The following is a 17,081-nucleotide window of genomic DNA, read 5'->3' as shown; positions in this document are numbered from 1 at the left end:
GGCACAGTTCCTCCATTAAGGCCAATTCCAAAAATTTAGCAAAGGATCTTTCAACAGTTGAGAGGGCATAATTAGATGTTTTGATTAAAGCATTTTCCTCCCCTGGTTAACAAGATATAACAGATGTCACCAACTTCCCTAATAACAATACAGCCCTGCATTTGGCATCTTTACAATTTTAGAACTCAACTGTCACATAGAAAAATTATAGCTAGGGTGTCTCTATACAATCATGACTCTGTACAATCAGTGGTTATGACATGCCTGGACTCCCCCAAGGTACAGATATGTAAATCATATTCCATATTCACAGCCGCAAGCCCTCCTTAAATGCACACTTGAAACCGACCTCTGAAATCTGAATGATGCACTTATTCAAATCACCACCAATTATTCCTGGAAGCACCGACCAAGTGAGATATGAAACCTGAACAGAAAATGCAAATCTCACAGTCACTTTCTTACAGGAGCACAGGGAACACATGTGGAAGAGTGTCTCAGAGAAAGCAATGCCCATTCTAGAGACCCACTCTATCAAAATTCCACCTTCCTCACAGAGTACTATCCCTGATTTGAAGAAAGAAAAAGAAAAAGACTCCTATTTTCCACAGTAAGATTCCCCTGCTGCATTTGATCCAATTTACAACAATTCCATTTACACCAATTTTGTCAACATATCAGTACAAAGTGTAACTAGAGATAGGCCTGCATTTTTAATGGAAGGCAGCCTCTCTGAAGTTCAACTCAAACATCCTGGTTTAACAACTCCATTAACGACATCAAGCACAGATCTAAAGATTACTCAGCCCCTTTGTCAGTCACCTGTGTTATTTATAGGACAGTAGTATATCAATCATGTCTTCCCTTATTATTTCCTACTTTCTGGTCCTAAGCTATTTGGGCTGCCAAATTAATATATTCCATTGCTGCTGCAAACCTAAACAATGCCTGATAAAAGATTAATAAAATAGCTGGGTTCTCTGCAACCACATATACACTCGGAGAAATTTATCAATGTCTTTTTATTTGCATATTTGGCTGGTTACCCGCCCCCCTGCCCCCCGTTGGCAAATATGTAAGGCTCTGTGCTCAGGTATACTGGTTTATGGTTTGCATTTAATTCAGGGTATCAATCTGCTTCTGTTTTAATTACATCCATCTTGATATGTTACTACAATCTCATGAAAACTTCTTTTCATTATAAGAATGGCTATAAATATATACACAGGACAAACAGTTGTTACAAATTTTCTGGTTCAGCAATAAACAGGCAAGATGCCTTAGCCAACACATCACGTGGCTTTAATATTTTGAATCTGTCTCTTCAGAAGAAAAGTGTGGTGAGCCTTCAACTCAACCGTACTCCTATATTCACTTGCTTCAAATGTTGTTACCAATACTGCTAAGTGGCTCTGAGTTTCTCTAGATTGCCAGGCTAAAGAAAATATTTTATCCCAAAAAATTAGATTGAAATTTTAAATGGGCCACATTAACGCCATCTCATATCCAAATAATTATTTTATCTTTCCACTCGACCTTCAAGGATGAATAAACCTCATATTACCACCCTAATATTTATTTTTTCTTTTACATCTTCATTCTGGGGAGTGAAGGGGGGATTTTTAAAAAACAAATGAATATAGAAAGGCCAGGGAATTACAAAGTAAAAACACTGGGGGAAAGTAGAATGCTTTTTAAAGGTTCTTGATACTGAGTAATAAGCAGAAAATTTCTTAGAAAAAATGGGAAGCTTTACAATCAGGGTTGCTCATTCTCATTTGTAGTAGTATTTTTGTTCTTAAAAACCTCCTTCCTACATTCCCAATCCTTGGGAATCCAAGGATAAAGAAGACAGTCTTCTAGTTTCACAGGTAAGAGTGACAAGCCTCCAGCCCCCAGCGTGATCCTGAGCAGGTCAATTAACCCCTCTTGAGCTATGTTTTCATTTGCAAAATAAGAGGTAGAACTACATCACTAAAGACATCTTTGCCTCTAATGCCATTCAGGGCTTGGATAGCACCTCTACCAACAATAGCTGGAGTAAAATAGATCAAAAGACTGCTTTGAAAAAGCTGAGGTCCTAACTTTAGGATAACATCTCCTAAAGATGTAGCTTACCATATTAATCTCAAAACTGCAATTTTCACCAATAATCAAATTGATCATCATAACAAATAAGCAAGGAGCAAACTGCAATACACAGCACTACACAATACCAAATGCTTGCTTGCCCCCATGAAAGTACAATTTCACTTGAACTATATAAACCATTTCTTAGAACAGCACAATGCAGGACCTTCGTTGTTTCTACCAACCGAACATGTACAGAGAGAAATGCGTAGAACACTGGAACCTCTAGCACATAGCTGGAAAACAAGTGAAAATCTAATGCTCAATTAGTTTCATCTGTATCTTCATTTCTAAGGCTTTCCCTTTCTGACTTAGTTAACTGTAGAAAAAGTATTCACTAAACCACCTTTAGCATGCAATCTTTAACTAGCAAGCATGACTGGAGAGAGAGACCGTAGGAAACAAACAAAAATGTCTACTACAGTGTAACTATTGAGGGATAAGTGCAATATTGGACTCTCTTGATTTCTCTTTTGAAGCTCTAAAATACCACTGCCATCAGAAACATAGCAGAAACCTAAAATGAGGCTTGCAAGTTGGTGTGCTACAGCAGAGAGTAAGTGTGGGGACAAGGGGAACGACATCTCTCAGTTATCACAACTTGACCCTGGCACTGACTTTACATCCTGCTCCAGATTCAGAATTTCACTGCAGTGTGAGTATCAGATTTCATCCATAAAACCAAGAGTCACAAATTGTCTGCACAGGTTGTACTTCTACGGAAGCACCTAACACAGGTTTGGAAGTTCAAGACATATTTAGGGTCTTGCCATGGAGCTCAGGTCATTTCAAAATGCTTCAGTTAATAGCAATCACACAGTACCTGTAATTTAAAGGATTTTTGCCAAAAATGAATCCCAACCTGCATTAGCCATTTTCCATTACTTACAAACAGTGGGCATTCCCCATCGCCTCTTGTGACTCCATTTTAACTGCATGTGGGTTTTTCAGGGCTCTAAATGTACCAACCATGAGGCATAGTGGCAAGCCAAAATGACAGTCAAGCCTTTAAAAATATATGAGCATGTAGTTGGTAATTTGTGTTGTTTGTTCAGACAAACTCTAATTAGAGTTCAGATATGAATGAAAAATCAGAATGATGAGCTGTAACAGCCCAGAAAACTGTGGCGAGCAATTTACCCTCAGTACTAATACCAGAATCCCTCAAACAGACTGTCAAAAGTCCAAATAAAGTGTGGAATTATAGTTTCCACATTTCATACACAACTTGCAAAATTCATTACCTTTCATTAATTGTATTCATAATTTTGATAGCTCTAATTTAGTGAGTTAAGAAGGGAGGAAAGCTGGGAGGGAGGGAAGGAAGGAAGGAAAGAAAGAGGCAGACAGGCAGTGAGTAGGTGGGGAATCTAACTGGATCCTAAGATGAGACTGCTATACACACTAATAAGGGCATAAACACCTGCAGAGAAGACGGCAACACAATGATTTCAGGCTACACATCCCCTTGAAAAGAATGGATTCAGAGACCTGAAGAGGACTTACACAAGAAGCCTGTACTTGCCTGGTCTCTTCCTAAGCAAGCAAAGGAATCCAGACTATGTGAAATCCCTCCTCCCCTCCTCAGTTACTAACAACATAAAGAAGACCTATTCTCTGTGACCTCACAATGATACATGCTGACAGCATACCCCCTACCCTGCATGCTTGTAAGAAGAAACGAGGGAAGAACACAGCTCAGGTTTGAAAGAACAAAGATGAACATAGGGTCTAACCAGACTTAAATTTCATGCCTCTCTTCTAGGGGGAGAAAAAAAAAAATCTGCACTCATCTATTCATGGAACAGGCACAGATTGTATAAGAGAAACAATTCTGACCCAGCTAACAAAATCCCTCAGTTGTTTCTGATTCTCTCCTGACTTGGGTTTTCAGCAAATTAATTCTCATCTTGCAAACTTCAATTATGAGACTTTTCAAATTTACATGATTTTTTTCAGGACTTTTTCAAATGAATAGCTGCTATCCCATTACTAAGTTCTTTTTCCTCTATCTAAAGAATATTGGGTTTAATCCTAACTCTGAAAAAAGGAAAAGTCGTTTTTTCAGGAGAAAAAATAGCATAAGGCACTTTTATAGAGTTAGGCTATATTTAGTGTATTTGACTCATTACAGCACAGGGTTAAAATAAAATGGGCACTAACTCACCATCCTCAATCCTCTGCATGTGGGCATGTGCGCAAAAACATACATCCTCCATCAAGAATTGCTATAGGCCTTCTATCCAAGGCTTCCAAATCTTGTAGCCATTGAGATCTAAATTATTCCTTAATAGTTGGCCTCAAAACAATTATTTTATACTTGGGAACATTATTTTTAATGCTAACATTCTCTCAAAGTAAATATTGCCATTTATTTTTGACAGTATATAGAACTGTTGTACAGAAGTGTCTCAATCTCTCTATCACCCTCAGTGCTCCCTGAATCATGTTGAATGCTGTTTTCTTAACCTTTTTCAACAAAGTTAGAAAACAACACTCTTAGAAAGGATCAAAGGCTAATCATTAACTTTGTAATTCATTTTCTAAATTTACTGATTCATTTATATCCTGTCTACTTCCAGAAAAGACTGGATAGTAGTTCATGGCAACAGCTAACAGAAGCCATATAGACTCATCACAACACAGTCCTCATCTCACATAAATATTCCTCAAGTGATGCTCTGCCTTATACAGTAAAATACTGAAGTCCTGTAAATACCATAAAATACTTGAATTCATAACCATGCACATTATTCACACTCTTTCTTTTCTTCAAACTTATCACTTAGGAACTGCTCAGATTCCAAAGCTATGCTCACTTTCAGAAGTGAAATGCTGCAACTGACCCATTTACTCCACAGTCCCATCCCAAACTTTCCAATACAGAAAGTGAAAAATGCAACCAAAACACAGTTCTCAGCTTCCTCTGGCTGTGTAACAGCTGCAGAAGGGTTCTCACCTTTGCTGAACTAGCACTTTATATAAGTGAGCCAAAGGCAGAGAATTTGAAATCTTTATTTTAGTATCAGTGTCAACCTCCTTGCTCATCCAATCTTCTTTTCCAGCTCGCTAAAAAGCAGAAATCCAGGAAGCCACAAGGGACCAAGAATGGATAAAAAATATTGGCAGGAGGGCGGCATGGTGGCATGAGAATTGGGCTGCTATCACACTGAAAAGAGCTATTAATGAGAATCACTCACCTCATGGTGGGGTTGCTAACAATCAATGCAAGAGCTGACACCAGGCAGGAAAAGGGAGCAAGAGGAGAAGTGGACTGAGTAATCATCATTATTTACCTCTCCCACACCCCTTGCCATCCCCACTTACACAGCAGCCTCCCTCCCACTTCAAACTTCTGTGCCTGGTTTTCCAATTGGCCTATCATCAGCCCACTCACCCAAGACTCAGAGATCACCAAGTTCCAAGATCTGGAAGGGACCTTTGAGATCTTTTCCAGCATTCCCCATACTGTGTTATGAATCATGCCATTACAGTGCCAAGAATAAAAGTGCCCTGTGGGCAAAGAGATTTAGGAAATAAGGCCCATCACGTGCCTTCTCTGATATTCAAAACTCACATTCACATAATAAAAAAAACACTGAATTCTGGCAGAACATGTCACCCATTTAATTTTGTTTGGCCCAACACATTTCAAAACTATTTGAGGGTAGATCACAATTGTTTGGTCTGGAACACAACCTATGAACATCCAGCAGAGCTATGTTCCTTTCTAGCTTGAGTAACTTTGCTCTAAAATTAGTCTAAACCTCCCGACTAATGGATGAAGAAAATTATGCTTTTAGAGAGTAGCTTCCCAAGGTCACTCAACTAAGTAGGAGGGCCAAGCCTGGAATGTGGGTCTCCATACATCTGACTCCCTAACTCTACTTACACAATTCTGTACCATTTCTGTCAGCCCTTCCTTGCACCCAAGCCCTATAAATAGCATCTTCTCACTTGTCTTGTTCCTGTGCTTCTTCACTCTTTTCCTCTTCTTAGAATGCTCTCCCCACCCCCCACTCCTTCTCTATCCATCCAAATCACTTCAAAGATATTGCCCCGTCTTCTCAAACATTTCAGCCTATCTCACTCACTACCTCTTCTCTGAAAGCCTACTTCACTTAGTTGGTATTAGGCATTCACCTGCCTACTTCAAAATTATTTTATAGTTGCTTTACTAAATACATATATTTTAGGTTTCTTTATTCTCTTTCCAGTGCCAAGTACGTATCTAGCACTCTGTGAACACTGGCTGACTGATCCAAGGAACAGAATAAATGTTGTTTAAACAAATGAGTGAGATTTGACCAGAGTAAGTGATCAGAGCCTACTAACATGGCATGTTACATGTACATCAAATTCTATACAGCCTATTTAGGCTATCAACATGTGGGTAAGCTCTGAAACAGAGCTAGAAAATGAACACCACATAGAAGTCTTGGTTTGATCCTCTATCCATCACTAATGAGTATTTCTTAATTTTCACAAGCCTGCGAAGCTCCAATTGGCCTCCTGTCTGCTAATCCCACCAATTTCATCTTTGCTTCCCTTGGACAGTTGTACAAAAGGCAGCTGCCCTAACAACCCAGTACACAAAGAGGAGTAAGGGGGGACATAATGGATTTGCAAAGTCAATTTTCAGCCATGATGCTCATATGACTTCCTAATCAAGACTACACAGAAAGAAATCCAAACAAGAACACAAAGGCAGTATTATCTGGCACATTACAGTATACCAGCAGTATTAGAACCCCAATGTTTCCATTTTTACTTGGTTTGCTGGAGGCCACTTAAAAAAACAAAACAAATGAGGCATGCTATCTGGAGATACTCACTCTCAACCTGTTACTCAAGGGATATCCAAATAAACAATACCATATCCAAATAGTAATTTTGCTTCTCAAATGCATAATGCAAAGAACACTGTGTTCAACTTTAGCCTCCTCACCCACCCTCTTATCTTCTACCATAAGACTCTTCACAATCCACATACTTGAACTTCAGGGTACAATTATCCAGACAAGTGTCTCTGCAGAATATGAAACTACCTCAGCCAGTTTCACTATGTATAAAGTGTGAGACTCTCAAACTACCCCTAAAGCTTTTATAATCTTAAATAAGAACCCAATAATATTGAAAAAAATCATTAATATACAGATTCTCATTAGGCAAGTTTCTTTCTTTTACTTCATTATTAGTAAAGCCATAGCTGGACTTCAACAGTTTATTATCAGCTCATTTCATTATGAGTTAGGAGCCTCTTTTCTAAAATGGAAGTCAAAACCAACTACTTAGGACAAAATCATGGAGTGAAATAATGAGTCTATTAACACCCAAAGTATGTGACTCTACAGTTTGCCAGCTATTGCTCTGAACCAGCATAAGCCAGAAGCCTAGTTGTACAAGCCAACATTTCTAGTTTCTTATCACAACATCATGCCAGCAGCAGCCTTGATAATATGTGATGACTGATTTCATTTCTGAACATGAGGCACATAAACATATAATGTACTTAAGGTAACTCTTAGCATCTACAGTAATTCTTAATATTTACAAGGATTTCTGGAACATACATTTCTGTCCAAGCTCATAGTTTAGTTGCTGTTTCCCACTAAGCCCTCACATTTCTCAGTGGTAGTAAATCTTCCAAACCCAATACAGCAGGACATCAGAGGTTTTGTTTTAATGATCACTAGACACTTATGTTTGACCACCCAGTGTGTACACAAGTGTGATGAGCAGCAAAGAGATCTAACTTTTCCCACAGAAGCAGACGTACGTGATGATTTTTATTCCCTGCTGTATGTTTTGAATTTGAAAAGTTATTTTCAGCTTTCCTACAAGAGTTGGGCCTCTTAAATGCAAACACTTACAGGTATGTGATATTAGGGAACTGTTGTAAATTTATTTAGATGTAATAATGATACTGTGGGGTTTTTGATGGGTTTTTCTTTTTGAGCCATTATCATTTAGAAACACATATTTACATATTTCTCATATGACATGGGGGTGAGAAGCCAGTGAGTACATGGGACATAGATGAAACAAGATAAGAGAAGATGAGATGGTAGTTGGTAAACCTGGATGTGTATTGCAGTTTATTATACTGTTCTTTATACTTTAGTAAATGTGTAAATTTTCATAGAAAGTTGTAATGAAACTTTAAAAAGACCCTTCAGACCCACACACAGATATGTAAATGATATTTAGATATGAAAATAGCATAGTATTCAGCTAACCAAAGTAACCTGGGTTTTGAATCTAGAAAAGTAGCAGAAAAAAATAATCACAGCAAGGAAAGGAATGGTATTCATGGTACATTTTGAAGTTGTTCTTCTTTAAAAATTAGCAGCTTTATTAAGCCCCCCAAAAAACTAAAATGGGTGCATTGTTTTTGGCAAAAGCCAAATGAATAGAGATATACATCACAAGCCCAGTCATATATCTGTTAAAAATAAAAACAATCAAATACAACTGCATACATTTCATCTACCTCTACTTGGCCTTCAAAAATATTCATGGGAATATGCAGCCTCCTCTTGCTTACTCACTGAGTGAGGTCACACAGCAACCAATCCAGGATAGCCATGCTGAAAGCAGAACCACTTGTAACCAGTTCTTAAAAATACTATGGTTAACCAACCACAGATAGCAATGCTGAACCAAATTCTAGGCAGCATTTTCTATTAGGATACCTGCTGCCATTTCAATTCCTATTTCAAAGCAAGAGAGAAACAGAGACAAAGAGGAGGTCATACAGTACCCTCCCACCTTGGCAAAGTTGATGCCACTGTCTGAAGTACCCTAATAAGTGGTGAGCCTCAACACTCAAAACAATTGTGTAAGATCCATTTTATCCAATAAAGCACCAGTTCTAGAACCAAAGGGTAACTGATTCAATCACTAACATCAAAACCTATGGCCACCAATATCATCACGACCACCATCCTCCCTTCCTCCCCAACCACTGGCCACCATCCACCACCATCACTATCAACAGCCCAAACAAGAAGCAGTTCAAACTGAAAAGAACAACCTGAGGGGTAGGCTTCCTTTTTTAAAATATTTAAACCTTTTTAAAATATTTAAACCTGACACCCAAACACACACACACAGACACACACACACAGACACACACACACACACACACACACACACACACACACACACAGAGCCAGCAATCTAAACCTGCACAGTTACTGCATGGGAGATTTAAGCTGTCATTAACAAAGCTTGCATTTGATAATCTCAAACAATATCATAATAACAGCAAAAAAAAACCAAAGGGAAGGGGAAAAGTTTCTTTCAGGAACCTCAAACCTTCACATCAGGTGCATGAAAGGCTAGAAACCAACTCCTATCTTGGTTTTGTGCTTAAGAAAGCTGGACCAACTCTGCAGAATCTCAAAGCCTTCTGAGTGTGTGATGTGTTGGGAGTGGGGATAGAGAGGTAGGGGGAGGAAAGGGGTTGCATTTATAGAGTCCAATTACCGGTGCCAGCACCAAAAGTGACCCGTCCAGGTAAGGACAGTTTTTCCCTGACCCCTGGACAGTCTCCTTGTACCTCCCAACAATCCCTCCCACCCCGACCCCAGCCACCACCAAGAAGCCCGATAGCCACCACCAAGAAGCCCGATAGGCAGGAAAATGTACATTTGGAAATCAATGCTGCAGGTGCCCAAGGAAAAAAGAAAGACACACACACACACACACAAAGCCAATCAGAAAGAAAATAAAGAAAACACACACACAAAAAAAATAAACGAAAGGAAAAGGGACAATTGGGTGACAAGCCCTTCAGATATCAGCTAGAATTTTATTCTTTCCTCCCACCAGTCCTCTCTGGTAGGACCTTTTTCTGTCCTTTAACCAAATTGCTCATGTACACACATGTGCATATGTATGTATATAGACAACATTATGATTAACCCCTTCTGTAACAGAGCCCCACACAGAATACAGAAATATATCCCAGCCTTTCCTCCCTTCTCTCCCCTCCTCCCTCCTTTCTCCCAACCAGGAGAAAACGCCCCCTTCCCCAGCTTCACCAAAAAAAAAAAAAAAAAAAAAAAAAGAGAGAGAGAGAGAGAGAGAGAAAGAAAAAGCAGGGGATTGGGGGTAAAGAAGCCACAAAACCCCATAGGTCTCTGGTCCCGAGGACACCCAGGAAACGTATACACTATATAGGCACACACACGGACATATGGCTCTGTAGAAAGCACACAGAGAGCCGTCCACGGGCGCTCCAAACCCAGCAAAGAGACTTCCACCAGCCAAGAAGCCATGATTGGGGAGGGAGAGGAGGAAGGAGTAGGGGCAGAGCTATCCGTGGAGGGGGGCGCATTGTTGTGATGCCTGAACCCCTTTCTTTCTGCCCATCTGCTGTGGAGGGGTGCAGGGAGGGGGCGCAGGGGAAGCCGAGCAAGAACGAGGAAACGAGGAGACGAGGCACGGCTGTCTGCCCGCGCCCCCAGCTCCCCCTCAACAATAAGACCCCAGCCTAGACAGACAGACAGACAGACAGACAGAACAGAGCACGGCGGGGGAGGCAGCAGAGTCAGGCGCAGCCTAGTGGGGTCATGCATAAAGGGAAACCGTGGGGAGGGGGGTCCCCCTTACCTCCAGCGCTTCAAAAGTGACAAAGCTGGTCATGGCAAATCCATCAATGATGTCCTCTTCAGCCGAGGTGGACTCTCTCCGCTTCCTCCGCGGGGGTCTGGGCCGGGACGGGGCGGAGGACGGGGGCTTCCCATTGTCTTCCTTGTCCGAGCCGGACGACGAGGCGAGCGAGGGCGCCCGGGTCCGACCGGCCCCGCCACCGCCGGCCGCGCCAGCCCCCAGCCCGCCCCGGGAGCGCCTCTCCCGGTCTCGCTGCGACCGCGACCGCCGCTTTTTGCGGAGTCCAGGGCCCCGCGTCGGGCCATCCATGGCTCTGCCGCGCCGGGGTCTCCCCGCTCGCCGCCTGACGCCACAGGCTCCGGCCGCGGCCACACAAAAAAATTGACACCAACCCCTCCCTCCCCTTCTCGGCTTCCCTCCGCCCCGAGGAGGGCGCAGAGAGACGGCGGCCGAAAGAAGGGAGAGAAGGGAAGAAAGAGAGGAGAAAGAAAAGGGGGAAGGGGCGGAGAGAGGGAGGAGGGACGGGAGCGAGGGCGAGGGGCGAGCAGCCCAAGTGCGGGGCTACTCACAGCACCGAGGGTCGGAGATGCCTGTGAGCAGCGCCGAGCAAAGTAATGGCTGAACACACAGGTCTCCTTTAGAGGAAAAAAAAAAAAATAACTCACCAAGCAGGCAATAAATCAGAATAGCGGAATGCTTTGATCAAGAGACTGGGAGGCTCCGGGGAGCCCTCCCCGCGGCCATTCTCCGCCGCGACCCCCGCCCCACAAAAAAAACGCCGACCCCCAATTCAGAATCGGGTCCGAAAAGGTCGCGGGAAAGTGGGGGCAATGAACTTCACCCGCCCCTCGCGCAGGAAAACACCCCCGCCGCCTCTCACGCACGCCTCGGAGAAAACTCACTCCCAGGCTCCAAAATTTTTAAGAAATGCATCCAGGGGAGGCCACGGCTTCTGAGCGACCTGAGAGGGACGAAACCCCCCAGGGAGGGAAGCATAATAATGAACTAATTCGGAGAGGAGAGGGCGAAACTGGAAGAGGTGGCAAAGGGAGGTGAGGGAAGGGAAGGAGGATGCAGGAGCAGTTGTGGGGTTTGCTTCTCGGTCTTGGAGGGGGAGGAGAGGGAGAGGAAAGAGAAGAAGCCGATCCTGACGCTGCCACCCACCGTCCCTCCTCAAAAAAACATTTTTTCGAGTCCCAAAGAAGAGGTGACCCTTCCTCAGAAAAGGGAGGGGGTGAGTCAGTCGACGAGGAAAGCAGAAAGAAATCTCCAGTGGTAGAGACCCCGGTGTGCCGCCGCCTGCCGCCGCCGCTGCCTCTTCTCTTCGCCCAGCCTGAGGGAGGAGCGCGGCCGGGAAGCCCCGGGAACGCCGCTCGCGCTGCCGCCGCTAACGCTGCCGCCGCCGAGACCGCGAGAGCCCCAAGCCGGAGGGTGCACGGCGTGTCCCCGGGCGGCTGCTGCGGGGACCCGGGCACGGCCCCATCCTCCGCCCGCCCGCCTCGCTCAGCTCCCGCTCCTCCCCCTCGCAGCCGGCCCGCCGCCGCCGCCCGCCTCAGCCCAGCCCCGCGCCCGTCCGCGCGCGCGCGCACGTGCACCCGCCCTCCCCGCTTCTCGCCGGCGCGCGCTCCCGCCCCCGCGGCCCCGGCCGGCTAGATCACGTGGCCAGCTGGGCTCTCCCTTCTCTCTCTCTCTCCCCCCACAGTCCCCTCCTCAGTTGTAGAGTGTGTAGAAAGCAAAAGGCTGGGGGCTGGCCGCGCTCGCGAGCCCAGGGCATGCGCGCTGGGGCAGCCGGGCCTGCGCACTGGGGGCGGAGCGGACCCGGAGTAGAGAGCGACGAGGGGCACGAATGTGTGTGGGGCCTCTTGGTTGGGGTCCACTGTGCCCCGGCGGAGTTGGCGCGCGAGGTGTGGAAGCCGCGAATGATCCATCCAATCGCGCCAGGGACGCGTACAGGGCACTGTCCCCAGTGTACTACGCGCCCCAAAGCTCCACGCCCCCCGCACCCTCCTCGGGACAGTTGTCCCTCGACTCCCGTCCCCAGGCCCACCGGAGGTGTCCCGGTCGCCTTCTCAGAAGGCTCCCAGGTTATTTTCCTTTGGGGACCTGCGCGGAGAATGGAGGGGTTTCAGAGGAGGGACACAAAGGGGGGTTCCCCGGGAGTTGGGGGCGACTTAAGGCGGCAAGACAGGGAGCGGGTGCCAAAGGGCGGGCCTCTTCTCTGCTGGTGGGCACCGGGAGGCCCCGCTGGCAGAGTTGGAAACTTTTATCCCACGTGGTAGCACAGCGCGTGGCCGAATGACCGTGGGCTCGAATGACCTCTGGGCCCTCCAAGCCTTCAAGTAGAGGCCCTTGAGTAGCGCGCGCGGATTCGGAGTCCGCAGCGCAGGGCGGTGCACAGGGCCCGCACTTGAACCTCGGCGGCCGCCACGGGTAAGGGGGCGGAGCTGCAGGGGACGGCACCGCCCCAGCCCCGGGTCCCGTTAACCCGGCAAAACGCACTCCCTCACCGCGGGCTTCGTTTATTTTGGTGTAAGGTTGAGGGGAGGGGATCTTACTTGCGTTTCCTATCACTACCCCTCCTCTCGCAGCAGTGTAGCTGATGATTACTAAAAGTTGTATTAAAGAGTTGATTGCTGCCCAGAAGCGATCAACAAAAGCAACCAGCCTGAGTAAAACAGCTGTGCGTTTTGTGGGGCACCGGACTTGATCTATACAGATAAGAAAGACGCTAACAGCCGTTTCTCACCAGCCTCTTAGCTATCCATGGCACACAGTGGCACATCACCCCTTAACACACTTAGGAAGAAAAGGAAAATGAACCGATATTCTGTAATTGCTCACAATGGGTTAGGCACCGCTACTAAACGTTTTCCGGATGATTTCTCCTTTTTAGAACCTCAATCTACATGTTTTGTTAGTACTGCCGGAAGGAGGTGGTAAAGAAAAAGTAAGGACATGACAAAGTGACATACCCAAGATTGACTCATTCATTCATTTTTTCGTTTAACAATTACTGGGGCCTACTATGTGCTAGGCACAGTTCTAGGTGATGGAAATACAGTAATATACAAAGCAGAGAAGATTCTCCTTGGATCTTGTGTGAGCAGGCAAGCCTCACTCATCTTGCACTTCCTAATAACAATTTAATGGATGGTTTTTAAGTCACACTCCTTAAGCATCCCAGTTTCTGGATCTTCATGATATCAAGGTGGGGGACAGAATAGGAGGATGGTGGGAGCCAAAAAGGCAATAGCAAAGAGGAACAACCGCGGAACTGTGAATAAGACTCGAACTTGCTTTCTCCCAGTCCAGAGAACAAACCGTTTGACCTTAGGCAAAACTCTAAAATGACTAGTTTTCTCATCTGTAAATCGAAGAGGTTCAGTTAAATGTTCAAAAGTTCTTTTTCAGGTCTACCACTGGCCTTCTCAAAAGATGATATCGTTTTAAGTAGATTGTGTGCTTTATTTCTTGAGAAAGATGACTGATAAATGATTCAATTTATTAGGAACACAGTGCAACCTTACAAAATTACCTAACTGCTGCCCCTGGAGCAATTAGCTAAAACAGTACCTCTGTACAGAGTTCTGTGTTAACTTGTAGAATGCTGTCCCAGCAGCTGCTGAAATTCAGGCTGAGGTTATTAAGCTCATGCCAACAAAAAAAGGTCAAGGTCTTTGTAACTTAAAGGCAGGATCTGGGCTCATTTTGGGGTCTTTTAGGAATGTGGAAGAAATCTTAGGTACTGGTAAGTTTCAAAGAAAACTAAGAACAGGTTGCAATTACAGGCAGTTTTCAACAACTTTGGGGGTTAGGTTGGGGAAGGTGTGAAATTAGCAAATATAATAAAAAGTATAATATTAGGGACTCTCCAGAGCAGCCCTTGGCAGTCTTGTCTTTAAAGAGTAATGTCTGGTAGGGGAAAAAAAGGGAAGTAATGCACTGCATACAAGAACCTTGCCTCTGGCAAGAGTAATTTGCAAATGCATTTTGGGATAATGTTTAAATGATTTTTTTCAGGGTCCGAGTGTAATGCTCACTGGAACTGGTAATGCTTTTTGGGTCAGAGTTTCAATTTTCTTCCATCTAGAGAACTAAAATTGTGAATTATACTGTGTATATTTGTTTCTAATTCTCTTTATTGTCTGTTTGTAAGAGTTAATGTTTAATGATCACTATATAAGCATAGCACTTACTATGTGCCAGGTACTGTTCAAAGTTGCATTAATTAACATCTCATTTGATTTTCATAAATTTTGAGAAGGGTTTTATTTTACCTATGTTATAGTTAAGTAAACTGAGGCTTAAGAGAGTTAAGAATAGATGCCTAGCTGTTTCATAGTGAGCTGAATTTGGTCTGAGTGACTGAAAACTTGTTCTCTTAAAGATTAGACTGAATTACCTTCCTCAGAATGATTCCTCAAGAAATCAAATGCTTGTATACAGTACAACCACTTTGGAAAATTGTTTGGCAATACCTTCTAAAATTAAACATAGGAAAACCTTCTGGCTTGGCAATTCTTTCCCTAGGAATATACCAGTGCCAAATGAACACCTAAAGACACTTTTTAAACAGGTTGAAGCAACACTATTTATAATAACCCCAAACTGGAAACAGCCTAAATGTTCATGGACAGTAAAATGGATAAATAATTGGTGATATATTCATAGAACAGAATAGTATACCTCACTAAAAATGAACAATGTGCTTCCAAATGCAGTAACATATATGAATCCCACAGATACAATGCTAAGTAAAAGAAGCGAGACACACAAGAGTGTTTTATAAAAACAGGCAAAACTCATTTATGCTATCAGAAGTTATAGTGGTTACCCTTAAAGGGGGCTAATGACTGGGAGGGGGCATAAATAGGGCTTTGGGGAGTTGGTCATGTTTTGTGTCTTGGTTGCAGATGTGTATTCAGTTTGTGAAAATTCATCATGCTGTACTACATATATGCACTTTTTTGTATGTATATTATACTTTAACAAAAATTGTTCAGTGCTGTGTACAAGTGGAGTGGGGGATATTTTGTGTACACCTGTGTACCTAAGGACACTATCCAAATGCTCACCCACAGTAAAATGGATAAATAAGCTGTGGTTTATTCACATAATGCTATACAGTGTGAATATACAATGGAATACTGTATAGTAAACCAAAATAAAGCATAGCATACCATCGGATTTGTTACTGGGCAGGATGAAAGGTAAAGCTTTAATTTGAAATGGACAGTTTGAAAGAGCTGATAATTCATATCAGCAAAAGCTAAGGAGAATTCTTTGCCGAAAGATTGTATTTGATAAAGAATAAAGCTAAAGAAAGAATTCCCAAAGAGGTTGCTTGTTTAGTAGGGAAGACCCTCAAGTGGTTGTGGAATACACAAAGAAAGAAACGTATCTATGTTTAGGAACAAGCTACTTAACCCAGGAGAGCCTCTCCAGGTGTGCAGTCTTTTATTCCAATTGATGATTAATACTCAAACTACATTTTGAACATTCAACCTTGACTAGTCAGAGAATATTATTATAGCTCAACAACTGAACTAAACTCTGAGCCTTCCACATAGTGACAGCTATTTTTGGTCCCAGATTTTCTAAATTACTAAATTTTCATATCCCTCTAAGTCTTACACTTTGCACTGTGCCAACACAGCAATTATCAACACTTCCTTCTTTCTTGATATTATATACTGGTATATAATATTTGAATTTGATTTATTAGGAAAATTGATTTTTAACTCAAGGCAGCTAAGGTTTATGTTTTGGTCATTTTTAACTTTAAGTTATTTAATGTGTGTATCTGCCCTGAGACCAAGGTAGAACCTAGCTGGTTAATGATCTATCTTTCTGCCATTTCCAAATGATCAGACAAGGAGACTAACACATTTAATATCCCTTCTTTAACTCTCATAAGTTGTTTTTAATAATAACTATTCCTGGGGAGAGGTGATAGCTTGCATTAACTGACAGGTAGCCTATCAGCAATAATGTTGTTGTAACTTTGTCCTAATTATCACCTGCTGTTTTAATTTTTTTTTGCATTGGAAGTTGTTTTTCAAACTGTAGTTTTAATGTAAAAAAAAAGAAGTAGGGAGGAAATGTGTGGTTCAGTCTGCTAAATCTTGTGCTGCTTTCCACAGTACTGTGCAATAAACTTGATCATCTCTGTAGGTGCCTCATAAATGACACATTGATCAACCTGTATTCTTCAGACTCTGCTGAATAAAGCCAATGAAAGTTACCTGCTGGTGACCAAATGATGATCATATAAAAAGGTACTTCTGGCAAATTAAATACATTTTAGTTTACACAAAGCCAACTAGTCTTCC

General features: G+C 43.2%; 1 protein-coding gene and 1 long non-coding RNA gene across 6 annotated transcripts in view; one reads left to right on the top strand and one right to left on the bottom strand.

Moving 5' to 3' along the window:
• The window catches only part of AUTS2 (activator of transcription and developmental regulator AUTS2), a 1,201,476-nt gene extending 1,189,184 nt beyond the window's left edge, over positions 1 to 12,292 (bottom strand). For 3 of the 4 annotated variants that reach the window (XM_073215215.1, XM_073215216.1, XM_037003084.2), the window contains exon 1: positions 10,750 to 12,291. In XM_073215215.1, coding sequence (XP_073071316.1) covers positions 10,750 to 11,058 — 309 coding nt within the window. In that variant the 5' untranslated portion in view covers positions 11,059 to 12,291. Of the gene's footprint in view, positions 1 to 10,749 lie in introns of all 4 variants that reach the window. The other variant, XM_073215214.1, reaches the window with a different exon arrangement.
• Positions 12,293 to 16,783: 4,491 nt separating this feature from the next.
• Positions 16,784 to 17,081, top strand: part of LOC140843730 (uncharacterized) — a 94,930-nt gene continuing 94,632 nt past the window's right edge. For both annotated transcript variants that reach the window (XR_012121737.1, XR_012121736.1), the window contains exon 1: positions 16,784 to 17,027. This is a non-coding gene — a long non-coding RNA (uncharacterized lncRNA). The remainder of the gene's footprint in view (positions 17,028 to 17,081) is intronic.

Source organism: Manis javanica, chromosome 10, assembly GCF_040802235.1.
Source record: "Manis javanica isolate MJ-LG chromosome 10, MJ_LKY, whole genome shotgun sequence".
Classification (NCBI taxonomy): domain Eukaryota; kingdom Metazoa; phylum Chordata; class Mammalia; order Pholidota; family Manidae; genus Manis; species Manis javanica.
Note: the sequence above shows the minus strand (reverse complement) of the source record. Positions and strands in the feature narration are given on the sequence as shown.